The sequence below is a fragment of the Mesocricetus auratus genome, unplaced genomic scaffold (assembly GCF_017639785.1).
Source record: "Mesocricetus auratus isolate SY011 unplaced genomic scaffold, BCM_Maur_2.0 Super-Scaffold_100006, whole genome shotgun sequence".
NCBI lineage: Eukaryota > Metazoa > Chordata > Mammalia > Rodentia > Cricetidae > Mesocricetus > Mesocricetus auratus.
The window spans coordinates 11,099,225-11,126,328 of NW_024429190.1; the positions used below are offsets into that span (position 1 = coordinate 11,099,225).

Here is a 27,104-nt window from a genome sequence, read left to right on the forward strand (position 1 = left end):
CTGCTTTAAACATTACATAACATGGAAGGCACCCAGCAGAGGTCAGATACCTAGAGAACTCAGTGGCTCTGAAGCTGGAAAGCTCTTCATTCAGCCTGGATGGACCCTTGTCAGTTCCTAGCTAGACCCCATATATGTTTATAATAAGCAGGGAGCTCACTGCCTGAAGCCATACAACTGACAGCATGTTTCTGGAGATGAGAAGCCAGCTGGCTCCCTTAAAGTGTGTCTGATGACAGCACAAAGGTCTTGGAAGGAGGCCCATTCAGGCCTGAGGCCCAACTCAGAGAGGCCATGAGGACCATATCCAGCAGGCTGGTAAAGGGATTTGTGTGCTCACCTCTGTGCCTCACGGTCATCCTTGGGCATGTAGTTGGCCAGGCAGTCCAGAATGAAGATCTGGCCCCACTCAGTGCACTCGTTAAGGGCTGTCAACAGCTTGTTGATGGACTGTGGGTTCAAGTCAAGCAGGTTGCTACTGGGGTGAGACTCCGCGATCTCTGAGAGGGCAGCCACTGCATTTGCCACCACCTGGTTGAGAGGGTGGAAGGGGTAGAGGCTAATGACACTAGCAGGTCAAGATGGGACATTCTATAACGAATATGACCCTACTGGTAGGTTCTAGAGTCTCAAAAAGGTCTGACTCACAACACTCACCCCACTAACTCCTCTGTAAAATAAGTACACCTGCTGATGGAAAGAAGGGAAAGAAAGGCCCAGCTCCAGGCACCTAGCAATGAAGGCAATGCCTGGTACCAGCTCAACCTCCCTCTACTGGTTAGAGCCACTCATTGCGGTGGCTGTCAGCTGTGCTCAGAGACAGAAGAACCCTGCAGATCTCTTCAAGGCTGCTGACAGTGGATGGGTCTGGGCTATAGAGGGGTTTACCAAATAATGTTTCCACCAAGACAGCTCCTTTTATGTAGTCTATTAAAATGTTTTCAACTTTCCTCTATGACACAGTATTCTAGTAATCAGTCTTTATGAGCAATCAGTGTTTCCGTTGGGTACAGAGTGGGGGCTGTGCCCAATGTTTTGAATATTTCATTTTTTACTTACATATTATTACATTTTTAGAAAAGATCTCATTATATAGCAGAGGGTGGCCTTTACCTCTCAGGATTACAAGCCCTGACAAACTTCACTGCAAAGTACTGTCATCACATTGCGTGACAGCAATTAGAAAAGGAAGGACACTAGCACTAACTGCAGAGTCACTGCTTGCCAGGTCAGGCCAGCTAGATTAAGTATGTCACCTCCCAAAGTCTAATGAGATCAAACAGGGATTCCAAGATTAGGCAGCTTTCCTGAAGCCATGTAGATAGTTTGAGAGGGTCAAAGGAAATCCAGGCCCAGATCTTGCAAGCCTCTGCAAGGAACAGGCACTAGATATTCCTCAAGGACCTAATTTCTAAGAAAAGGAAAGCCAGGTGGGGGTCATGCCAGATGTTCTTCCCAAGGAACCCAGGAGTCTGTGGGCATCCAAAGGACTGTTAGAACTTACCATGGGGTTAGAATCAGAGATGAGGTCTTTAAGTGTGTCCAGGAAACCCTGGTCTTCTACCAGCTGGGCATTGATGTCATGGAGCTTGGCTACACACACAGCCGCTGTCTTACGCACATATGGATCTTCATCCTTCAGGCACTTTCGGAGTGGTTCACACAGGTACTCTGTGATCTTGTCAACTCGAATGCAGCCCATGGTCCTCACTGCCAGGGCCCGGATGAGGGGGTTGGGGTCCTCACAGTCCTAAAGGGAACCAGTCATTAGGCAGGAGCAGGGGCAGGATGAGTCATCTGTGGCTTCCTATTCTTCCTGGCTTCCAGCTCTGGGCAACATCAGGCAGCTGCTGTAGGACGTCCACCGACCACAGCCAACAACACTCAAAGTAAATGCCACAGAATGGATGCCAAGCATCTGCCAGATACTGTGTGAGGGGCTTATACACTTTCTCTGCTGCTTCCTGGGGTCCTGTTCACAACCAAGGAAGTGGAGGCTCTGCAGAAGGCTCTATGCTTACCCTGTCTGAACAGAGAAGAGCAGCTATCCAAACCCATTTGCTCCTAGCACTATAGTCCTCAATCTTTTCAGCTAAGGTCTTGCCCTGTTGCTCAGACTGGCCTGGAACTCACTATGCAGCCTAGATTGACCTACAACTCTTGGCAACCCTCCTTCCTTAGCCTCCCAAGTGCTGGAATTACAGGTACACACAGCCACAGAAACCTCTCGTTTTCCTGTATGTGAGCAACACTGGGCTAGGAGTCAGTGTCCAAGTTCATGCTCTCCTCCTCATCAAGTGACAGAAAATACAGAAAGGAGTCATCTGGTAAGGGAATAGAGATGCTTGCTTAAATTTGTCATGGCTACAGACACAGGGAAATGATAGGCCTATAGGCCTGGTCCCAACTCATAGGTAACGAATAAGCCACAGTCTTAGGTCTGTGGTTCTGGAGAGAGAGGGAGCCCTCTTCTGGAGGAAGAGGCCCTCAGCCTGCTCAGACAGAAGGAAGCCTGCAGGTTTACAAATATGCCTGAAAATTCCATCCAAGCCAGAGTACCCCAGTACTCCAAAGAGACAGGGACATGAGACAGTGAGCAGCCCTTACCCTCATTCCCACTGGGTCCCTACTCACCTTCACAAAGGTGTTGACAGCCATGATGGCCATATCAGGCTGACTCTTGGCATAATTCATCAAGTACAGGTACACCAGCTTCTTTAGCTCCAGGTTGTCTGTCTGCATGCAGTTCACCACATCAGGGAAGAGGGCACTGCAAAATCAAAGTAGCATCAGCAGAGGTTGAAGACAGAGAACACAAGCTTTCCAGGCAGCTAACTGCAGGGGAGGAAAGGGATGGCAGTGAGAAATGGGGAAGAAGGAAGACAGGCAGTGATTTTAAAGGCTTGTTTGCTTCATGGGGCTCAAGCACAAGAAGATCCCATCAAAACAGCCCTGCCTCTTGCTATGCTCATGATTCTGGGAAACTACTTCCAGACCCTAAGTATAAGTTCCTTCATTTATAAAGGTGTAACAGAAATTGACTTTGAGCCGGGCGGTGGTGGCACATGCCTTTAATCCCAGCACTCGGGAGACAGAGGCAGGTGGGTGGACCTCTGTGAGTTCGAGACCAGCTTGGTCTACAAGGTTTAGTTCCAGGACAGCCTCCAAAGCCACAGAGAAACCCTGTCTCAAAAAACCAAAAACCAAACAAAAACAAAAACAAAAAACAAAAAAGAAATTGACTTTGAGGCTGGGTCTGGGGCTTAGTGGTAGAATACTTGTCTAGCATATACAAGGAACAGGATTCAATTCCCAGGACTTCTCCCTACCTCCAGAAACCCACTTCTCTAGGCCCTTGTGATACTTAATGAGACAGTATTCCTAAAGCATCTAGTATTTGCAAAATATTATTCTTTCTTCTCTCCCTAAAACTTCATATGGTCCCTTATATTGGGCTGCTGGTTCCAGGGCATCTCAGGGAAGCAGGGCTAAAGGGATAGGTTTGGCAATCACTAAGAACCAGCAAGGTATTTGGGACATATGCTATGTACCAGACTTTGTGCTAATGACTGGACACAATTCATCTCATTTAACAGCCCCAGGAAGCCAGGGGAATGCTACCATTTCTGATAATTCTGAGGTTAAGAAATGTCAAACAACATGAGGAGCCAGATCTGATTATGATCTTTGCTGTACTAGGTATGACTCTTCCCAAATGGTACCATAATCATCCTAGAGTTATAGGCCTTGATGTAAAACACAAAAATCAGTTTTCTGGAATTTGAACCATCACCCTCCCTCTTTTTTTTTTTTTTTTTTTTTTTTTTTTGGTTTTTCGTTTTAGAGGCTGTCCTCAAACTCGCTGTGTAGACCAGGCTGGCCTCGAACTCACAGAGATCCGCCTGCCTCCCGAGTGCTGGCACCCTCCCTCTTAATTCTTGGGTTTTTATTGCCAAGAACAAGGTAGCATAGAAAATGGAGTGGATTCCCAACAGGTCTCGTTCCTTCAGAGCTGCAATGGATAAAGGCACCTGGAAAGATGGTGCACCAGCAAGAACAGGACCACTCTGGGGAGAGGAAGAGGAAGCGACGAGCCTGAATGGCTGTCTCAGGCATTATCAGCAAAGCTAGCTCTTTTGAGGAGGAAGAACAAAGATGTTTCCTTTATTAGAAAGTGACGGACCTGCTCTAATTGAAGGAGGTTTTTTTCTAGAAAGAATGGGATTCACAGATGCCCAGTCCATATTTTTAGATCATAGTTTACTGAGCGCGCGCGCGCGAGTGTGTGTGTGTGTGTGTGTGTGTGTGTGTGTGTGTGTGTGTGTGTGTGTGTGTGTGTTCTGGCACATGCAGTGCACATGTGACGACGTCATAAGTAGAAGAGGGCAACTATGTAGATCTTGGGCCGTCAGGCTTGGTGGCAGACATCTTTACCCACTGAGGCACATCATGGCCCCATTCCTCTTACTTCTGTCCTAAGGAGGTCTCTGCTAAGAACTCTCCTAAACTAGCTACAGGAGGTCCTTGCTAAAGTTAGCAATAGGGTGGGCAATCTGTGTGGAGACCTGGGACAGGGGGATCATTCTCTAAGATCCAGCCAGGGAGCCGCTGGACATCAGAACCTTCTGTGGTATATGCACGGTACCATGACATACGGAGAACAGTTCAGATTCTGGAAGGCCCAGGTTCGATTTTTTTTAGTTCTTCATTAGCCATGGGGTTGTTAGGGAGTATTTTTCCTCATTTGTTTGGCAGTAAAAACATCATTGCATACAATGGGAAGTGTAGAGAACACCTGAAGGTGTTCTGCAGACTCGCTGATGCAAATACCGAGCTGTCATGAAATCTATCACTTGGAGATTTCTCAATCCAGTAGGCAGCCAAACACAACTACTTAGGACACAAAGATAGCCTAAACCAGGCTCTGAGTGGCAGAACAGAGAACAAAACAGAAAATAAAAAGCACATTTCCTACTGTTTTTTTGTTTGTTTGTTTTGTTTTTTGAGACAGGGTTTTTCTATATTGTTTTGGAGGCTGTCCTGGAACTCCCTCTGTAGACCAGGCTGGTCTCGAACTCACGAGATCTGCCTGCCTCTGCCTCCCGAGTGCTGGGATTAAAGGCGTGCACCACCAACGCTCTTAAAACAAAACAAATACCAAAATACCCACTGTACTGCATTAATCTTCCTTTATGGGCAGCAACCCCCCAGAGCTTCTGAGGGCTTCTGCCACACCCTCTTGAATGCCTACTGCCCTTTCAACCCAGTCTGCTTCATTAACTTACTTTACTTTTTGCCTGAGCATTAGCATTTCACTCATGTGCAAACAGAGTCCTGTGTTTGGAAATGAGGTTTGTCAAAGGAGTCAAACTAAGGAAGATATAAGAAGAGCCAAACTGGACTATGAAGTCTCTTGTTCGTCAGCACCTGGCTGTCACCAGCTTCGTCTTGCATACCTGACATCTTTGCCCACAGTCATCGATGCAATCACTTTCTTTACTGCCTCCTTCTTCTTCTCCTTCTTGTCACTGTTAAGCTCTGCCTTCAGCTCGAAGATCTCCCCTAAGGGCAGTAGACAGGGATGAGCAGTCCATCCCCACCCTATAAGATGACTGCTTGCACCAACATCCCAGAGAACCAGGTGGAGGCAGAGAAACTTTAGGGCCTTTGGGTTAGGTAGGACAGGTGACAATGAGGAACGGTAAAGAGAGAAATTAAGGTGATAGAAGCCTGGAAGCCATGTTGGACTAAAGGAATAGGAACTAAGGTTCTGGGGGCATGCTCAGCTGGACTGCTAAAAATGCAGAGCACAGCAAGCTCCCCCTAGCTCTCTCGCTTGCCCCAATTCCCTCAAGGTTGAGTGGAACTGGAGAGTGGGAGGAGGTATCTGACCTCACACATTGGCTTTTCCTGTTTTCCCAGAACCCTGAGTTCAAACAGCTTGCTCAGGGTTTCACTTCCTCAACCTGGAGATGGGAATTCAGCTGTTTAAAGGGCTGCAACATGCAATAAATTGTTCTTAAGAACTTGATGATATAGGAAAAGGAAATGAGGATGTGTGATTGCTCCCCAACTCCATCCCATGGAGATAGTCAGGACATGCTAGCAGGTTAGCTGGTAGACAATTCCTGAACCTTTCTGAGCCCAGAACCACAATAATTTTTTCCAGAGCCTTTCTCATTTCATATTCACAACAACCTGCCTTTTCCCCTTTTTACAGATGAGCAATGGAGACTGTTCCATAGCTGATGGGACAGACTAAGGTTGGAACCAGGTTTATTGCTTACAAAATCTATGCTCTAAATAAATCCTTTTGCTTGGCTGACCCTACCATGGACACCCCTTTGTCCCTCTGACCCCATTTTACTTTCCTGCTCCTCTCTCTGGACTGGGCAATGAGTTCCTCACTTAGTCTCAGCTGTGAAACGTCCATCTCAGTGCCTGGCACTCTGTTCTACATCAAGGACAACTGCTAACACTAATTAGCTATGTGAAGGATTCTAGTCCTAGGAGTGAGAAAGGACTGTTATGTGAAAGAAAGTGCTGAGAAAGTTCTAAGTAGACTCATAATGAGAGAAAAGGAAATGAGTTTTATTTTTGTTTTTTAAACCATGATCACAAAAAGAAAATAAACACAGTTAATTAAGAACAATGACCTAGCAAAGCCTGAGCAGGGTCATATTCAGGGCACTGCTTAACAGGGCCATGAATAATCTATAGACCCTGTGGTTCAAATTTATGAAGGAATACATCTTCGTCCTACAAAAGGGGCCTGGATTCAGCAGACAAGGACAGTCCTGGCCCATGTCCACAGGGGTGTTACTATTTTACTCAAAGCTGTGGCCAGGTGATGGAGGTCAGTCAAACACATCCCAAGAAGGCTGGTGAGGTGAGCTCAGGGCAGATTGCCCTGAGATGCCTCGTTCCTCCAACAGGCCCCAGTGCAGCCATTAAACCTGGCTCCTGTCTCTAGAAGACAACCAATTCTTTTTACACCCAAAGCCACACCCCCAGACTCTGGTGCTGTTGTCTCAGCAGAGTTGTGATCTGGTCCCACTCCCTTCGGTCTTTTATTATAATCTGCCTTGGACCTTTCCTCACTTAAAACTATCTATGATGTCAGATTTAGATTGAGTCTAGGTGTCTCTATTTCTATTCACTGTCTCTCAATCTCTTTCTCACTGTCAGGAGCCCTATGACAGGGTTTCACGTAAAGCAGGTTAGGCTTGAACTTGTTATGTATCCAAGCATGGCCTTTACCCCCTGATCTTTCTTTCTGTCTTTGCCTCCCAAAGCCTAAACCCTGGCAAGACTGTCTTAACAAATAAGCAACAGCTGAACCAATAGATAAAATGCCTCCTGGAAGTTGGAGAGATAGCTTAGTATTAAAAGCACTTCCAGAGGACTGGGGGTTTGACTCCTAGGAACCCCATGGTGGCTCACAACTCTGTACTTCCAACACACTCTTCTGGCCTCTTGGGTACCAGCAAAAGACATCTTTACAGGCAAAATGAGGGCTGGTCAGAGAGGTTAAAGTACACTTGTCAGTCACAACAATTTCCACTATTTCACTAACTCAGCTTAGTAAACTGTGCAGCAACTTAACTGGCTTAATACTGAGTCATAAGAACTGTTGGGAAATGTTTATGATGATGTCAAATGAATAACAACTTGAAGAACAATGCCATAGATAAGAACCAGCCTCCCCGAACAGCAGGGCTGCTGACAAACTGTATAGTTTCCCCAGGGAGGAATGTATTTAACTATTTTTAAGCCATGGGAAACAAAACAGGGGCTTTTCCCCATGCTTAGCATTAATGTTATTTCCTGGGTTCTAAAAGGAACACTTATGTTCTTATATCAACAACTGTGAACAGTTTCTGGATCACCACTCCTAATGATGCCTCCAAGTCTCCACCTCCCCATGCTCTCCAACATAGCAGGGAGCAGACGATCTGCAGACATAGCATAGGTCTTGGTGAAATACAGTACCTTTCTTGGTTGTTGTGAAGTATTTTGAATCAGTCATTTTGGTCCTTTATCTGTGGCCAGACTCTGCAAGACAGAGAAGAAACGGGTGGATCTGTGTTCTATTCCATGTTCACTTAGGCTGTGCACAGGGAGGAAGAGAAGGATCCAGAATGCAGAGTAGGGGAAGATAGGTATTTATCTCTTTTTTTCAGGCAAGTGAACTGTTGGTCACAGTTGGTCTTATTTTGGAGGGTAACTGAGGGAATTTATCAGTGTTTTGACTGTCCATATCTTTTGACCCAAGAAGTTTCCTTCTAGGTATCTCTCCCACAGAACAGGAGCCCAAGGTCATCTGGCTTTTTCAGTATCGTTATCTATGACCATGCTACTGAGACACACTTCCATGGCTGTCAGTAAGCAGACGAGTAACTGTAGATTAATCCATAGACTAGAAATAAAAGGCCCTTGGTGTTGGTTACACACACGTAATAATAAACAAACAAGCAAACAAACTTTAAGAGCCACCTAATGAGCAGGCCATTGTGGCACATGTCTGCAATCCCAGTCTTGGAAAGTAGAGGCAGAAGGATCATGGGTTTAATGTCAACCTGAACTATTAAAACTCCATCTCAACCACCCCCTCTCCCCAAGAAAGTTACCCAGGGGCCACAACACTTTAGATATCAGCAACTTCTGGAACTGCTCTGAGATTTATTAAGAAGTAATCATTTATTGGTACCTCTACTAAAATTAGAGCTTTATGGGGCCAGGGAGATAGCTCAGTGGTTAAAGCACTTAGCAATTAAATGTGAAGACCAGAGTGCTCAGAACTCATGCAAATGATGAATAGGTATAGCAGCCTGCCTATAATTCCAGTCAGAAGGTGGAGTCTCCAAAACATGCTACCTAGCAAGACTTAGCCATATTGTTAAACTCCCAGTTTGATGAGTATGATAAAGAGTTATCACAAATGATTCTGGATATCATGCAACCCCATGCACATCCACACACATGTAAACCACGCATATATGAAAATGAGAAAAATAATCAGAGATTTGGGGCAACATCCTTTACTTTCCTTTTCCTCTATGCATTTTGGTATACTGTGTGTCCGTGCGTGCGCACGCACATGCGTGCGCGAGTGCTGTGCAGGTCAGGGGCTAACATCAAATGTCTTCCTCAATCACCCTCTACCTTACTTTTTTTGAGAGTTTCTCTCATGGAGCCAGAAGCTCACTGACTGGTTTAGACTGGCTGGCTACTGAGTTCTTGGGATCCACCAGCTTCTATCCCACTGACACTGGCTTACAGTTATGCACCTCTGCACCTGGATTTTACATAGGAACTAGGGATCTGAACTTAGGTCCTTACATCAGATCTATCTCCCAGTTTTTACCTGTGTTTACAGAAAGAGGCTCAAAGATGCTGGGTCACCTGCTCAAGGGCACAGCATGTAGGTGGCTGAGTAGGGAGTATCTCGGTTCTATCTGAGTTCAGGACTTGTTCTCTTGATGAAGAAAGTCTTCCTCACTTGAGAGGGAGGGCAGGGCTTTATCAGCACTAAGGACTTAATCAAAGGGGAACTTTCTAATCTCCCTGTAGTTTTTCATGGTAGGGAAAAACCACACATGTGCTGGATGTAGTGGTAGTACACCTATAATCAAGCTGAGGCAGAAAGATTGTGAGGTGAATCCTGTAAAGAGAAGCCTTTTCCTTGCCAGCAGCTTTGGTCCCCCCCCGGCCAGTCGCCTGGGCTCTACCGCATTGCAGTCCCCAAATGAACACATAGGACGCTGTGTTAATTATGAAGCTGTTGGCCTTGCTTGTTTCTTACTGGCTAGCTATGACTTAAGTATTTATCCCATAATTGTTAATCTAAGTATTTCTCTTACCGGAGAAAAGTTCCGGACACCTTACTTCTCTGGCGGGCTACATGGTGACTCCCTGTGTTTCTCCTACCCAGAGTCCTCCAGAACTCCTAGTCCCACCTATCTTGCTTCCCTATTGGTCAACAGTGCTTTACTGACATATACATAGGACTTCCCCCATCAGAATCCAGATTGGGCTACAGAGTGAGACCCTGCCTCAAAAACAAAAACAAGCTGGGTGTGGTGGCGCACGCCTTTGATCCCAGCACTCAGGAGGCAGAGGCAGGTGGATTTCTGAGTTCCAGGCCCCCTGGTCTATCGAGTGAGTTCCACAGTCAGGGCTACAAAGAGAAACCCTGTCTCAAAATCCCTCTCCTGCAAAAAGTGACACTCAGGTTGGTTCGCTAATGGCTCAGAAGGAAAGGGTGCTCGCTGCTAAGCCTGATGACCTAAGCTTGGTCTCTGGGCCCCACATGTTGACAGAGTCAATTCTTCTTCTTTTTAATGATTTATTTTTATTTTGTGTGTATTGGTGTTTTGCCTACATGTTTGTGAATGTCTGATCCCCTGGAACTGGAGCTACAGACAGGTGTGAGCTGTCATACGGGTTCTGGGAAATGAATCTGGGTCTTCTGGAAGAGCAGGCAGTGCTCTCTAACAACTGAGCCATCTCTCCAGCCCCCAAACAGAGCCAATTCTTTAAAAGTGATCTCTGACCTCCAGAGTGCAGGTGCACAAACAGGGAAGAAAGGGAGGGAGGGAGGGAGGAGCAAGAAAGAAAGACATTCAAATGAAGCAGGGTCACTTCAGTTGTCCACTATGTTGCCCAATGGGAGGACTCAAACATGCTGCCTTCAATACGGCCTTTTTACCTCCTATTATGAGGGGGCAAAAGGAAAGGCCATGATGTGCGCTACACAGAGTCTCTGCAGCCTGACTGTATTTCCTTCCAATTCAGCTTGTATCATGGTAGGGTGGCACTGGAGCTGACCTCACCCATTTTCAATCATCAATGGAACATTAGCATGGACTTTAAGTTCTTGTGGATGCCACAGAACAATGGTTCTCAACCTTAGGCAAACCTCTATCCCCAAAAGATTTACATTACGATTCATAACAGCACCAAAGTTACAGTTATGTAGTAGCAATTAAATAATTGTATGATTGGGGTCACCACAACATGAGGAACTGTATTAAAGGGTCACAGCATTAGGTAGGTTTGGAACCACTGCCTTAGAACAAAAGAACAGAAGCTTCACTAATAACATTCTAAAGGAAAAAAGACACAATTCTACTTTGCTTTTGCAAAGTTCAGAAAGAGTGAAGGCCCTTTCCTTCCAGAGCTGCAGGAAAGAGCAGAAGAGACCAGATCTAAGGATGTAAGTCCTGCAAGGTACTTGAGAAAAGATCCAAGAGCCTCTGTGTTGCTGGGCCTCACAGCATGAGCCAGGGCTGGAAACAATCCGTAAGGGGAGGGGCATGTAGGCTTGCCTCACAGCTGGCATCATCTACCTGAGGTTCATATAGAGCTCTGCAGAAGGCCAGTGTTCAGTTGACAATTCTTCAAAGAAACACAAAGGGACCACTGGAGATCCTAGGGACACTTGTTCACTGACAGCTCCGTTATGTAATGTCGTGCATTCATCATCAGTAGTAATTTACTTAAGTACGTTCCTTTGCACATGCACAAGCCGCTTTTTTCAGCATGCTCATAATGAGAAGGTGAAAAAAATAATGGGTTTTCTGTTGTACCATAAAGGGCTAAATGGTATAAGAAGTCAGATTTGAGAGCATAACTGCCCAAAGGGTCCAAAATAGGAAGAGCCCCTGTTCCTTGCTGAGTCTAAGACAATGATTAAGGCTGGGCATGGAGGCACATGCCTGTAGCCTCAGCAGTAGGGAGGCAGACAAAGGATGAGAGCAGAGTACATAGTAAGACCACTTCTGAAAGCAACAAGCAAACAACCTTTGAACAATAAAATTGGAAGAAAACAAAACACCACGAATCACCTAAGATGTCCAACTGTAGGATGCTGGGAACTTTCTTCTGCAGTGGAGGAGGCTGTCAGGGACTTTCTGTCCTCTGTAGACACAGTATATCTATCATCTAGGAGTCCTGAATTCCTGAGATAAAACCTTTCAGGGATAGATTCGGTATTGCATGCAACTGACCAGGAGAAGAAAGGGACACGAAAGCTTTTTTTTGTAGATTAAAATGAGGACAGAAGAGGGGACTACTTGAGCCCAAGAGTTCAGGGTTAGCCTAGGTAATACAGTGAGACTCTGCTGCATGGTAAGCCAGTCAAACCAGCACAGATCTGTAGCCAAGCATCTGACACATCTTCTTCCATAATGTAACAACTACCAATACATTTGAGCTGGTCTTAATATGCTAATTTCTGCAGCATCTATTTTGCAGATCCTTCTGCAGAGGCCCAGTGGAACAGATGATACAGAAATTGTGTTCTTTTGAAGCTGATCATGTCCAGAGATTAGAGAAGTAAAGGGATACAACAGGGAAAAGAGGGAATGATTTGGAAAGACCCCCTCGCTCTACTGGGAAATCAAGCACTACAGCTGGAAGATCTGCGGTAGGTGCTCTCCCCGTGTCTGCTTTCATGAGCATCCTCACACCAGTGCCTGGTCGTATGTTTAGTTGTCTCCTAGCTGTCAGTGCACAAGAGATCTTGCATTCTCTCCAAAGGAATGGGAACAAACAAACAAACAGTTGAGTCCTGAAAGCATGCCCACTTGGAGAAGATGGGAAAGACAAGTCCCTTACACTGCCATCTGTGACCTGTATCCAATTCCTCTCCCATGAGGCCAAAGGTGCTAGAATTCTGTCGTCTGATACATCTGAGCAAGTACATGAAGCACATTTAAAAGTAGGTGGTCAGCTTAGGCAAGAAAAAGTGTAAGGTTTGGATTCTGTCTTTGTGAGTGGCAGGGAACTTTTTTCAAAAGAACTAGTTAAGTTGGGTGTGGTAGTTCTCGCCCATACAAGTATTCAGGAAATAGAGGCAGAAGGATTGCCATGAGTTTGAGGCTAGCCTGAACTACACAGCAAGACTGTCTCAAATAAATAAACAAGGCAGTAATTTGATAATAAAAACCATTCTGGTGGAAAGAGACACGATTTGGGCTAGGATCCCCTCAATGTTAGTTAGCATTTACAAGTCAAGAAATGCCTTGAGACAACAGTATTCCTGAACCACAACTGGTTTACCCTTCAGGAGCCACTGCTATTGTCCCTCCTGCAGCATGCTGTGCCACGCCCACAGACTCTTGATGCCTCACCATACACTTTAAGACAAGCAAACAATTTTATATTTATGTATGTTGAGGGGCGTGTGGAGGTCCAGAGGACAAAAACAGGTTGTCTTCTTCACCATGTGGGCTCCAGGCACAGAACTCGGGGCTTCTGGCTTGGCACAACTGTTTCCCCCTCCACGGCAATAACATCACTTCTTAAGACTTAAAGAAACCAAATACTAAAAGCTGAAAAGCAGCTGTTACACTTAAGCTCTACAGAATAATTAAGCAGCCCTTGCCAAGAATCACTGACATGCTGGTCACAGAGATGGGGGGTCAAGAACAGAAAACTAGCTGGGCGGTGGAGGTGCACGCCTTTAATCTCAGCACTCAGGAGGCAGAGTCAGAAGGACCTCTGTGAGTTCAAAGCCAGCCTGGTCTGCAGAGTGAGTTCCAGGACAGCCAAGGCTACACAGAGAAACCCTGTCTTGAAAAATAAAAAAGAATGGAAAACGAAGTCTAAGAAGAATGAAAGAAGTCCCCCCCCTCAAAAATCCATCTCACAGAAACACTCCTAGATAGATAGGCCAGCAAGATGGCTCAGCAGATAAAGGCAATCTGAGTTTAATCACCAGAACCCACATAAAGGTAAATAAAAGAACTCACTTCACACCCAATGGCAGATGTACACACACAAACACAAATAAATAAAGTTGGGATTAGGTTTAAAAAAAAGTCTTTTTTATTTTTCAAATATTTTGTCTTCATACAATTTACCTAAATTTAATTTTTAAATCAATATAAACTATCTGCTTTAAGCTAATAAAATGAATCTAAATCTATAAGGAATTTTATTAATGAAAATTTTTTCTTCAACAACTCAAAATTGATTTGTTAATAGTAGTGTGTGTGTGTGTGTGTGTGTGTGTGAGAGAGAGAGAGAGAGAGAGAGAGAGAGAGAGGGGTGGGGAGGGAGGGAGAAGCGGAGAAGGAGAGGGAGTGAGAGGGGGAGGGGGAGGGAGGTCTGCCTCTGCCTCCTCAGTACTAGGTTTAAAGGTGTGTACCACCATGCCCAGCTGCTAATAACTTCACTTATGTTTTTAAATTTTTTAGGTTTATTTATTTTATGTGTACAGTGTTTTGCTTGAATATATGTATGTTCACCATATGCGTGCTTAGTGCCTAAAAAGGTCAAAAGAGAGCAACAGATCCCCTGAAACTGATGTTATGGTGGTTGTGAGCCACCATATGGGTACCAGGAATTGAATATAGGTCCTCTGCAAAAACAACAGGTGCTCTTAACTGCTGAGTCATCTCTCCAGGTCTTAATAATAGCAACTTTAAAATAAAACTGTGTGTATTCTTATGTAAGTGCAGGTACACTCAAACCTCAGGACATGTGTGGAGGTCAAAGGGTCACTCTACGTACCAATCCCTGCTTTTTACCTTGGTTGAGACATGATCTCTATTCCTTGTGGTGTATCCCAAGCTCACTGGACCATAAGTACCTCCCACCTTGCCAAGGGAGTGTTGGGATTACAGATACATATACCACATCACACCCTAGGGATTTGAACTCAGGTCCTCACACTAATGTGGTCAGAGCTCTAGCCATTGAATCATTTCCCCAGCCCAATAGTAACTTTCAATTTTAAAAATTTTATTATGTATCTCAGTGTTTTGCCTACATGTATGTACCACATGTGTACCTGGTGCCTTGGATCCCTTGGAACTGGAGTTACTGGTGATTATAAACCACCATGTAGGCACTAAGTACCAAACACAGCAACAAGTGCTCTTAACTGCTGAGCCATCTCTCCAGTTGCCACAATGCTAGCTTTTTAAAGGAATGACTACTATTCTGAGGTTAATTAACTTCATCGCCTTTTTTAAAAAAATTATACTTACTGTACGTATACACACACACACACACACACACACACACACACACACACACACACACACACACACACACACACACACGGGTCCAGGTCCCAACATGGGTGTGTATGTCAGAGGACAACTTGCAAAATTATAATCTCTCCTCCCAACCTGTGGGTCCCAGAGATAGAACACAGGTTTATCAGGCTTGGCAGCAAGTGTGTAACTCCTAAGCCATTGTGCTGGCTCCTATTTAGTTTCCATGTTTTCAAATGTGGAGAGCTGGGCGGTGGTGGTGCACGCCTTTAATCCCAGCACTCGGGAGGCAGAGGCAGGTGGATCTCTGTGAGTTCGAGACCAAGGCTGGTCTACCGAGTGAGCTCCAGGACAGGCTCCAAAACAATACAGAGAAACCCTGTCTCGAAAAACAAACAAATGTGGAGAGCACCACTTGCTGGTCTATGTATCTCACATATTTCTTCTAACCGGGAGAATGAAAACTCAGTGACAAGATCAAATGTAAATAAAAACTGAGAAGTGCTTCAATGGTACAGCATATACTGAATGTGCATGAAACCCTGGGTTTGATACTCAGCACCAAACAAAAACAGACAACCAAACAGAAAAAAATAAACACCTTAAGTATCAAGGGATGTCACGAAGCTGTGGAGCAGAAAAAGCAAAACTAAGTTGGGTCAAGGGACCCTGGCTAAAGGGGGCCTGAAGCTCCCTGCAGGTGACAAAGATGACCTGTATCCTGATGCATACCACACTGCAGCTAAGAGCTGCACATGCCACTTGGTGTGAATGACACAAACATTAGAAACAATTTCTTAATTGTATGTGATGGCATACACCTTTAATCCTAGCATTTGGGAGGCAGAGGCAGAGTGATCTCTGTAAGTTTGAGGCCAGCCTGGTCTACAAAGCAATTTCTAGGCCAGGGCTACAAAGACCCTATGGAGAAAAAGAGAAAGGAGGAGAGGGGAGGAGAGGGGAGAAGAGGGGGAAGGGGTTAGCATGATTGTTCATTAGGTAAAGGCAGAAGGAGAGAACTGACTTATACAGGTTATAAGAAAAAGCCTGGCATGATGACACACACCTTTAATCCCAGCACTAGGAAGGCAGAAGCAGGCAGATTTCTGTGAGTTTGAGGATAGCCTGCTCTATAAAGTGACTTCCAGGACAGTTACTGTTATACAGAGAAGCACTATCTCAGAAAAACAAAAACAAAACAGTAAGTAATACCCAATGGTCTAGAGGAAAAGGCAGGCTGGATTAAATCCAGAAGAAAAAAGCCTTTGTGTGACATAAAGGCTAGACTTAAAAAGGTCCAGTTACAAAAAATCAATTACCTTACATGGCCATAAACATAATAATAATAAAAAGGCAAATTACAAACTCGGGAGGCAGAGGCAGGCGGATCTCTGTGAGTTTGAGGCCGGACTGGACCGATAGCCTCCAAAACAATACAGAGAAACCCTGTCTCGTAAAAACAAAAAAACAAAAACAAAAACAAAAAAAACCCTAAAAGTCTGCTAAGATTCCATGTTGGCACAAACATAGGAAATAAGGATCCTCATTTGATGTCAACAAGAGACTAACTGCATTATACAACTCTTAGAGCAGTTTGGCAGTAGCTTTCAAAACTGCAAATGTACTTAGTCATTGGTTCAGTAATTGAACTTTTAGGACTTTCTATATAAAAACAAAAAGCTATTTACTCAACAACCTTCGTAATAGCAAAATGCTGTGAATACTTTAACTCATAGAGATCCATTTGCCCCCACCTACTGAGTGCTAGGATTAAAAGCATGTGCTACCGCACCCAGCTAAGCATGGTTTTTAAAGTTTTATGTGTATGCCTGTTGCCTGGGGAGGGTGTGGGACCCCCTGGAACTGGAGTTACAGATGGTTGTGACCATCATGTGGAACCTGAGTCCTCTGGAAAAGGAGTCAGTGCTCTTAACCACCAACTCCTCTCTCCATCCCAACATGCTTTTATCGTAATTATCCAATACAGTCAATGGAAAAGCAAACAAAGTATGCCAGTACCACTATTTTAAATGAATATTAATAAAATGCAGGTTTCTTATGAGTTTGCAAATGCACCCACTATCCTTAAAAGGACAGAAAGGCTATCAGTGGTTTCTTCCAAAAAGGAAAATGGGTGATTAACCAATGGGGTGTGAGACTGACTCTCTATTTACCCTTTGATAGAACTTGGAAACTCTGTGCTGTGTGTACGTTACCTGTTTAAACATAAAGCAGCTTACATGGACTGGTACATTTATTCCAAACACTACTTCCACCAACATGCTCATTCTTTAGCCTCAGCTTTAACTCTCCTGCCCCAGAGAGTTTCCTTCTTCTGTAGTCAGAGGGACACAGGCCTCTCAAGCATCTCTAACCTCTCCATAGCCTTCTTCATGCCTCTAATTTGGGATCTGTTATGTTTAATGCTGTCAACCCAGCAACTGGCACTGTGCCTGGCACATTCCAAGAGCTCACCAAATGTTGGCTTGTTCAGTGAATGAAAAGACAGGTTCCCAAGGATGCTACAAAACCCAGGACTCACAACAAATCAAACTCTGTGACAAGCACCACACAGACCAGGAACAGAAGGCTCTGCAGTTAACTTTCAACAAATACAGCAAGACTGAGCCAATGCCAAAATAGCTGCCAGAAGTCTGGCTTTACCATACAAACAGCTGTGTGGCCTTGGAAGTAAAACAAACCTCCTGACTCTGGCCTTATATTTTCCAGTTGTCAAAGGAACCTCAGATCCCCTTCCCCCAACATATAAACAGGTGAAAGTGGAACTCAGGCAACAAAAGGAAGGCTGCTGGGGGCTAGACCCTGGCTCATCCAAATACTTAGGCCCTACACTTCCCCCGTATCGGGCCCCCAGGCAGTGTGAAAACCAGTCAGGTGGTGGTGCTCACCTTTAATCCCAGCACTTGGGAGGCAGAGGCAGGTGGATCTCTGGGAGTTCGAGGCCAGCCTGGTCTACAGAGTGAGCTCAAAGACAGCCAGGATTGTTACACAGAGAAACCCTGTCTCAGAAAACCAAAAAGAAAACACTAAACAAACAAAATACCCACACTAAACAAAACAAAACAAAAAAAACAGAGGAAAGACTCCTACACTCACTGTAAATGCAAGATATGTTTCTAAAAGGACAAAAGAGGGGAAAATTCAGCATGCAGCCAGCCAGGGTCAGTAAATTGTATTAGTTTTCCCATTTATTTGTTTGTCTGACTGGGCCTCGGGGATGTACATGCCACAGCTTGAGTGTGGTAATGAGAGTACAACTTGTTGGCTCTCCCCTTCCAACATGCAGATTCCAGGCGCTGAATTCAGTTCATCAGAGTTGGTGGACAATGCCTTTACCCACTGAACCATCCCACAGGCTCTGTTTGGACTTTTTTTTTTTTTTCGTTTTGGTTTTTCGAGACAGGGTTTCTCTGTATTGTTTTTGGAGGCTGTCCTGGAACTCACTCTGTAGACCAGGCTGGCCTCGAACTCACAGAGATCTGCCTGCCTCTGCCTCCTGAGTGTTAGGATAAAGGCGTGCGCCACCAACTCCCAGCTTGTTTGGACTTTTGAGGCAGGGAAAACTGTCCTCTGAAGGTCTATGCTGGGGCTTCCGTGTTAAACTCTTCCATGATAACAGCTGCTCAGAAACTGCTACGTGGACATATGGACCTCAGGACAGTCAGGACTAAGTCAGACTGGCACAGTGCCGCATACCTGTAATTCCAGCACTTGGGGGACTGAGGAACAAGGACCATGAGTTCTAGGTCAGCTTGGGTTTCACAGTGAGACCCCGCCTCAGAAGTATAAAGAAGGGGAAAGGCTAAGAAAGAGAATGAAAAGGGCTTTCTTCAGCCACGAAGAAAGCTCAATTTCTTCAGCCACGAAGAAAGCTCAATTTCTGTAAAGTGCTTGCCAAGCAAGAATGAGGATGCCAGTTCTCCAGAACACATAAAAAAACTGTGGTCCCACACTTGTGACAGATCCCTGGTGCAAGCTTACTGGCCAGCCAAACTAGACTAATTAGTGCGTTCTAGGCCAGTGAGAGACCGACTCAAAAATGCAAATGGACAGCACCTGAGAACAACACGTCAAGTTGGATGTGGCCTCCACACGCACATGCATGTATTCACACATGTGTGCTCCAGCACACACATGGAAACACACACAATGGAGGGACTAGAGTGCAGTTGCCATTTCTCCTTCATCTTAAGCAGACAAGCCATACTTTGGTCATTACATGTGCTTTGCTCTTTCAGCTGTCTCGGGTTGAAGACTGGTTTATCTCCCATATATCTATCCCCTCTGTGCAATGTCCTGCCTGCCTGTGACCCTCCTCATGAGACTGAGTCAGATTCCAGGCACTTCTCCCCATCTGACAACCTTTTATCTTACTTTTTTCTGGTGATGTTGGTGATAGAACCTAGTGTCATACATACAAAGCAAGCACTCTACCAAGAAGCTGCGGACACCCTCTGCCCAACAGTCTTTTAAAAAGGAAAAGGGACCTCACAGGTAAGTGCAAACGTTCACTTTACAGTTGGGGAAACAGGTAAGGCCAACTCAAAGAGGAAAAGGTGAGTCATCAGTAGAGAAACCAGACTTTAGACTCTCTCTCTGAGACAATGAGGTCACCAGACTCATAGACAGGCTCTTTCAAGTGAGCTCAGCAACTATGAGAAAATATTCCATATTCTTCAGGCTTGGCATAAAATGCAGAACAAAGATGATGATTACAGAAGTACGACAAACATACGTATACTGTGGGCCAGACACCAGACAGTTATATATTTAGTTCTCAGAGAGCTGGCAAGATGGCTCAGCAGGTAAAGGTGCTTGCCACCAAGCCTGACAAACTGAGTTAGTTGACCCCCAGGACCTACATGATGGAGAAAAAGAATCCTGCAAGTTGTCCTGTGATTTCCACACACTTGTCATGGCACACAGAATAAATAAATGTAACAAAAGTATTATCAATTAAATTCCATCTTCCTAATATCTGTGAAAATCGTAATAATATCACATTCTCACAGTTAAGGAAAACAGAAGCCAAGAGAGCCAAGGCATTTGTTTGGAGTCACACAGCTGAAAAAGAATGGTGCCAAGATCCCCCAACCCTGTCTTAAGAGCAGTCACATGTCCCACTCTATCCAGGGAGGCAAACACTCTTCTCTGAATGAAGCCCTGGTGGAAAAGCATACAGGTCAAGCTAAAGGATATGGGTTGCCACATATCCTGCAGAACTCCTCAGATGTTGAATAGCAGCTTACTTTAGGACCCATCTATCTACCTCAAACAGCAGGAACAGCAGGTTTGGTAACATGCCTAGTAAAAGCTTGTCTGGATGAGCTCGCCAAGCTGTGGGTCTCTTGAGATTTGGATGAGAACTGATTAATCAAAGCAATCTCTTGAGGATCATAGTAATTAAAAGCTTTAAAATGAAAAGGACCTAAAGGTAGAAAAGTACCACAGGCAAACAAAAGTCCTTTGTCAGCAGTGAGGCCAAGAGACTCATTTCAGAGTCAGGTGTCAGTTTCCCACTAATCTGCCAACAAGATGCTGAAAAAGCTGCTGTCAAGAAAGAGCCACACAACTCTGGGTACAACAAATAAACCAATAGGTAGTACACACCTTTAACCCCAGCACTCAGGAGGCAGAGGTAGGCAATTATCTGGTCTACACAGCAAGTTCCAGGACAGTCAGGGCTACACAGAGAAACCCTGTGTCGAAAAACTATTCTCCCCCCAATAACAAAAACAAAACTATCAGTGGCAAACACCTTTAATACCAACACTTGGGAGGCAGAGGCAGGTGGATTTCTGCAAGTTCAAGGCCAACCTGGTCTACAGAATGAGTTTCAGGACAGCCAGAGTTACATAGTAAGACCCTGCCTCAGAAAATAAATCAACACTAACAGTAACAAAAAAATAAAACAAAATAAATAATTAGTAAGAACTTCTTTGGGACAATACTCATGTTAATTAAAATAAGGAAAGAAACCCAAGACCACAGAACAAGGCTTATTACAATTTCTGCTCTCCCACCCACAAAAGGGAACACTTTTTGGGAGAACTGTGGCCATCCATACGGTGGTTAGTGTGCAGTGTCATCCACAGTAGGCCCACACAGGAGTTGCACACAGTAGGCCAAAACTGGATTGCAGGGCAGGGGAATGATTCTGCCCTTCAGAAAACTGTCACCCAAGCTCAGAGGAGACCCCTGAGATGGGTGGGGCACCAGGGAAGTTCTCTGAGGTGAAGGGAGATTATGCAGAAGCGGAGGACGGGTGAGATGGAGAATGCTCTAAATTCCAGTTAACAAGGCAGAGACCTCGAACAGTGGAGCCACCAGTGCCAGCTACAAGCAGGCTCAGTACTGACTGATTTGCAGCTTCTGTCTCATTCAACTCCCATGACAATCCATGACACCAAGAGAAGAGCTAGCCTAAAGAAGCCCATGGATTAAGAAGTCTGTGACAAGGGCAATTCTTTTCCTTAATATATAAAAAGCCTCTATTCAGCCAAATACGGTGATGGATGCACTTGGGAAGCAGAGCCAAGAGGAATGGAGAGTTCGAGGCCTGGGCTGGGCTTCATAGCAAGACTGTATCACAAAACAAACCAACAAGGACTTGGGAGAAGAGAAGAGCACATAAGGTTAGAGAGGGTTCAGGGATGGCCTTGGAGGCCAGTGTGGTGGACTCTGCCAACAGAATGTGTAGAGGTCTTGTCAAATGTCAAGTGGCCCAGTCTTGCCTCCTCAGAGACATTTTCTTCCTTTAATCCCAGCACTCGGAAGGCAGAGGCAGACAAATCTCTATGAGTTTAAGGTCAGCCTGGTCTACATAGCTAGTTCCAGGATATCCAGGGCTATACAGAGAAAACCTGTCTCAAAAAAAAAACAAAAACAAAATTAAAAATTTATGTATGAGTGTTTTACCTGCATGTATGTCTGTGTACCAAGTGCATGCCTGGTACCCTTATAAATCAGTTGGATCCCTTGTAACTATAGTTATAGACGACAATGGTGAGCCTTCATGTGGGTGCTGGGATTTGAATCCAGGTCCTCTGCAAGAAAAACTACTCGTAACCACTGGGTCACCTCTCCAGGCCAGGCTTCTTTTCTAAACTATAAGTACAATGGGCATATTCTATAATGTCCAAGACATTCGGTTTACTTTCTAGGAAGGCTTTTTATCCAGATAGCTTCATGTCTTGGACATTACTTTTTTGGGGTCTTGGCCCAGATGTCACCTCCTCGCCTCCTTTTTTTTTGTTTAAAGATGGGGTCTCTCTTGAAGTCTTAGCTGTTCTGGAGCTTGCTATATATATAGGCTGGCCTCAATTCAGAGGCCTCAGCTGTTACCTTCTTCTTAAGGCTTCTCTCTCTCTCTCTCTCTCTCTCTCTCTCTCTCTCTCTCTCTCTCTCTCACACACACACACACCACAGTATACATATATGGAGGTCAGAGGACATCTTGTAGAAATTGGTTCTCTCTCTTTTTTTCCTTTTGGTTTTTCAAGACAGTGTTTCTCTGTACAGCCCTGGATGTCCTGAAACTAGCTCTATAGACCAGATTGTAAAGATCAGCCTCTTCTGCCTCCTTAGTAATGGGATTAAAAACATGTGTCATCGCCACCCCGCTGGTTCTTATACCATGTGGAGTGCCAACAGAATCAAATTCAGATAGTCAGGCATGGTGGCAAATGCCTTTTTATCAACTGAACTATCTTTACAGTCTTGTGTTAGTTCTTTTATTATTAGATTTGAAAAAAAAATTAGCCTTGGCTGGCCTAGAACTTGCTATGTAGACCAGCTGGCTTTGAACCCATAGAGAACTACCTGCCTTTGCCTCTTGAGTGCTGGACACATCACCAAACCTGTCTTCCCTTGCTTTCAGACAGGTCTTCCTCATCCTCCCAAGTGCTGGGATTAGAAGTATGCACTGTTATGCCTGATTGACTCCTTTATCTAAAAGGGTACACCCCTTTCAATCAATTCCCAACACTTTCCAACCTTTCATTTTTTTCAAAGTATTACATTTATAAATAGTATTTATTTTATTTTAATTTTTTTGGTTTTTATGAGACAGGGTTTCTCTGTATTGTTTTGGAGGCTGTCGGTCCAGCCCGGCCTCGAACTCACAGAGATCCACCTGCCTCTGCCTCCCGAGTGCTGGGATTAAAGGCGTGCGACACCACCACCCGGCTAGTACTTATTTTATAATAGTGTCTATTTTTCTTCCTCCATAATGCAGATTTCATGAGAGCTAGAATTTAGATTTGTTCAATACTATATTCCTACCTATTATGCATGCTCCAACAAATAGGATCAATAAACATTGATAACTAACTCTTGGGGAAATTTCAAGTTTTGTAAACCAATCCCAAACTACTGTTGACTACTTTGAAATGGAAAATGTCAGACCTCCAAGTTCATTTTGTAGCCAATAAATAGAAGGTTAAGCATAAAAGTGATTAGAGAAGCTGGGCGCACCCTGTCTCGAAAAACAAACAAAACAAAAGTGATTAGAGAGAAGAAATGGCTCAGGGTAGATAACCAAGTGTCAACATCTCAAATGGAAGAAATTGGCAAAGAAAAGGCCCAAGACTCCATCCATCCTCAGGACCACAAAAAAATTAATTAACTATAAATATATAATTGTGATAGTTTGAGTGAGAATGGCCCCTATAGGCTTAGATGTTTGGTCCCCAGTTGGTGGAACTGTTTGGGAAGGATATATGGTCTTGTTAGAGGAGGTGTGTCATTGGGATGGGCTTTGATGTTTCAAAAACCTACACTATTCCTAGCAGTGCGCACATGCTCTCTCTATGCCTCATGCTTGTGGATCAGATGTAAGCTCTCAGCTACTGCTCCAGCCTCAAGCCTGCCTGCTGCCATGCTCCCCACCATGACAGACAACAGTCAAGGACTCTAACCCTCTGGAACCCTGAATCCTCAGATTAAATCTTTCTTTTACAAGTTTCCTTGGTCATGATGTCTTTTCACAGCAACAGAAAAGTAACTAAGACAATAATAAAATGGAGGAGAGAAATGTTCAGGCCCCTTCCTTCAGTGAGGCAGGCCATACAACCTGTTCCCACAGGCTCAGAGTGAACAGATTACAGGAGGTGGGGAAACATGACATGGGCTGCAATTCGAGCACCACCAGGCTTGCAAGGCCCTCGGGGTTTTGTGAGACCTTCCTTCTCACTCATTGTCTCTGTACTTGCTGACCCTACCAGGATCATACTCTCCTGCCCTAGCTGCTCCAACTCATCCTTCAAGTCTCAGCTCAGATGACATCACTTCAAAGACACACTCCCTACACCTACCATCTGCAGAAGGCATTTATCTCCAGTATTTTATATCTATTTGCATATATTTACCAAGCACCTACTGTACAGTGGAAGCTGTTTACGTGCAATGAAAGAAAGAAATCTTTGCAGAAAAGGAAGAGTTAAAAAACAAACAAAATGACAAAAAACAGAGCTGTAGACATCAGCCAGTTCCTTAGAAGCACACAGACACACAGACACACAGACACACACACACACACACACACACAGAGCCAGGTGGTGGTGCACACCTTTAATCCCAGCACTCAGAGAGGCAGAGTCAGATCTTTGTGAGTTTGAACCAGCCTGGTCTATAGAATGAGTTCCAGAACAGCCAAAACTACACAGAGAAACCCTGTCTTGAAAAACCAAAGCAAATAAACAAATAGGAAAGGAGGACAGCAAGCATGGCGGGGGTGGGGTGTGGGGTGTGGGGGGTGTGGGGTGGGGTGTGGGGTGGAAATTTAACTGGTGGCCACAGAAGGCTTCCTTGAGGTGAAAGATGTATAGGAAACATCAGCCAGACCAAATGAACACCTGGGGCTAGGTATGGGACAAAGCAATAGAGCAGAAGCTTACTTAGCAAGCATGAGGTCCTGTATCTATGCCTACCACCACCAGGACAGAAGTAGGAAGGTACCTGGTGTGTCCTGAGGTGAGTGTGGCTGAATGAGCAATGAGGCCTCAGTGAATGGGACTGAGCACTAAGTGTCAGAAGAATGGCTTATGGTCACTGTAAGGGTGCTGGCTTCACTCTGGTGTAGTGGAGTCCTGAGACAAGATTTCCATTTTAGCAGGTTCTGATGGCTATGTCTTCTGTTTTCCTCACATCTTATTATTTTCAATCACTGCATTTGTTTTCTATTTCTGCTTTGTCTTTCCCCCAGAAGAAAGCAACACCATGGCAGAAACTAGGCCTGGCTTGTTTACTTACCAGCACATCCCAGTGCCAGACACTATAAACACTTAATGAATGCATGCATGCTAGACTTAGGAAATCTCTGTTGTCAGAGCCTCAACACCAAACACTTCAACTGTTCAAGGTCAAAGAATGAAGATGATGGAAGCAGACCCAACAGCTGGCCACACAAAAACTGTCTTTCCACCTCAGAGAGCTTAAGACCAAAAGGCAATATAAGCTGCCCAAGTCTACTCCTATAGATAACACAGCTGATGAAGTACTTCAGCACCAGAGCACTGGTTTTAAAACTTTTGAGGAAAGGGTCAGTGAGATGGCTCAGTGGTAGAAGTTTCTGCTACCAAGCCTGATATCCAGATTTGAGCCCTGGGTGGCACCCTGATGGTGGCAGAAGAGAACCCACCCCCAAAAGTTGTCTTCTGACTTCCATAAGCAAAGGCCATTGCAAGGCTGTCCCTGATCCCACAGAAAATAAAGACATGTAATTAAAGGTTCTTGGGGGATCTGGAGAGATGGCTCAGGATTAAATGCATTTGCTGCTCTTGCAGAGGACCCAGGTTCTGTTCCTAACACTGACATGGCAGTTCTGTAACTCCAGTCCCAGTCTCTTCTGGTATCCAAGGGCACCAACCTACACATGGTACATATATATATATACACACACAGGCAGTCACACACATAAAATAACTTTTGTAAAAAAGCTTTAAGAAGGTGGGCGTTGGTGGAGCATGCCTTTAATCCCAGCACTTGGGAGGCAGAGGCAGGAGGATCTCTGTGAGTTCGAGGCCAGGCTGGACCGACAACCTCCAAAACAATAGAGAAACCCTGTCTCGTAAAAACCAAAAAAAAAAAAAAGTATAACTTCCAATCCTATCTTAGGGAACACTGAGAGGAAAGACTGAACCCTGGGGGATCAGCAACTAAGGTGTCCTAGTTGATGGACTCTGGAACCTCTAGACCAGCTACACTCTGGTCTTAATTAGAAGGGGCTCCCATCTTCAGAGACCATCCTGTTAGACTGAAGACACAGGCAGCTTCGGAACCTAGAACCACAGCTAAGCCTCTTGGCCCCACTAGCTAACAGGATCCATCCTGGAATTAGAGATTTGTAAAACTAAAACAGGCCAACACATGCAGAATCCAACCCACTGGTTTGGCAAACAGCAGCCACCACTACTGAAGGTTTACCATCCCTGCTCCCCAGAACCCTAGAGGTCCTCAGGCACTCTGATGACTGAGAACAGCAACGGAGGCTTCAGAGTAGTTAAGTCCCTCTACCAGTCACATTTTCCCATCCCTCTGGGATAACATGAGGATGCACATAGCATCACCTAGAAACCTAACAACGCAATGGAATATTCAAGTTTGTTCTTTCCCCAAACCCTTATTACACATTGACTATGTGCACCATACACCTCACTAGATGCTGGAGACACACACTGATCAGACAAGTTCTTGCAAAGACTGAGAGATCTTTACTAAGAAGGAAGCCAAGTAAACAGGCAATTACACTCATTGTGATCGCTAGGACACTGGAAGAGCATCAGCTCAGGCCTCTGCCTGGTAACGAGCAACTGACAAGCATCAAGCAGCAGTCCAGAAAAGGAGTTTGGGCAAGAGCAGCGGACGTGGGGTACAGGCAGAGAGAAGAGCACAAAGCACAGGCAGAGCTCGGGGTGCAGCTTGCAGATCTGGCAGCAGCTGAGTATGACTGGGAGAAAGTGGAAGAGAAGAATGGGAAAACAAGCCGGTAAGCCAGGTGAAGTCAGAGCCTAGAGGGCCTGGGTGCTGTGCTGAGAGCTCCAGCCTGAGGGAAAGGGGACCCACTGATAGATTTAA

At 44.9% G+C, this 27,104-nt stretch overlaps 1 protein-coding gene across 3 annotated transcripts in view; it reads right to left on the minus strand.

The window, feature by feature from the left end:
* Positions 1-27,104, minus strand: part of Ap1b1 (adaptor related protein complex 1 subunit beta 1) — a 55,828-nt gene that overhangs the window by 25,445 nt on the left and 3,279 nt on the right. For all 3 annotated transcript variants that reach the window (XM_040746787.1, XM_040746789.1, XM_040746788.1), the window contains exons 2-6: positions 7,993-8,055; positions 5,457-5,562; positions 2,635-2,770; positions 1,505-1,750; positions 341-531 (exon numbers count right to left, since the gene is read on the minus strand). In XM_040746787.1, the coding sequence (XP_040602721.1) occupies positions 341-531; positions 1,505-1,750; positions 2,635-2,770; positions 5,457-5,562; positions 7,993-8,029 (716 nt within the window). In that variant the 5' untranslated portion in view covers positions 8,030-8,055. The remainder of the gene's footprint in view (positions 1-340; positions 532-1,504; positions 1,751-2,634; positions 2,771-5,456; positions 5,563-7,992; positions 8,056-27,104) is intronic.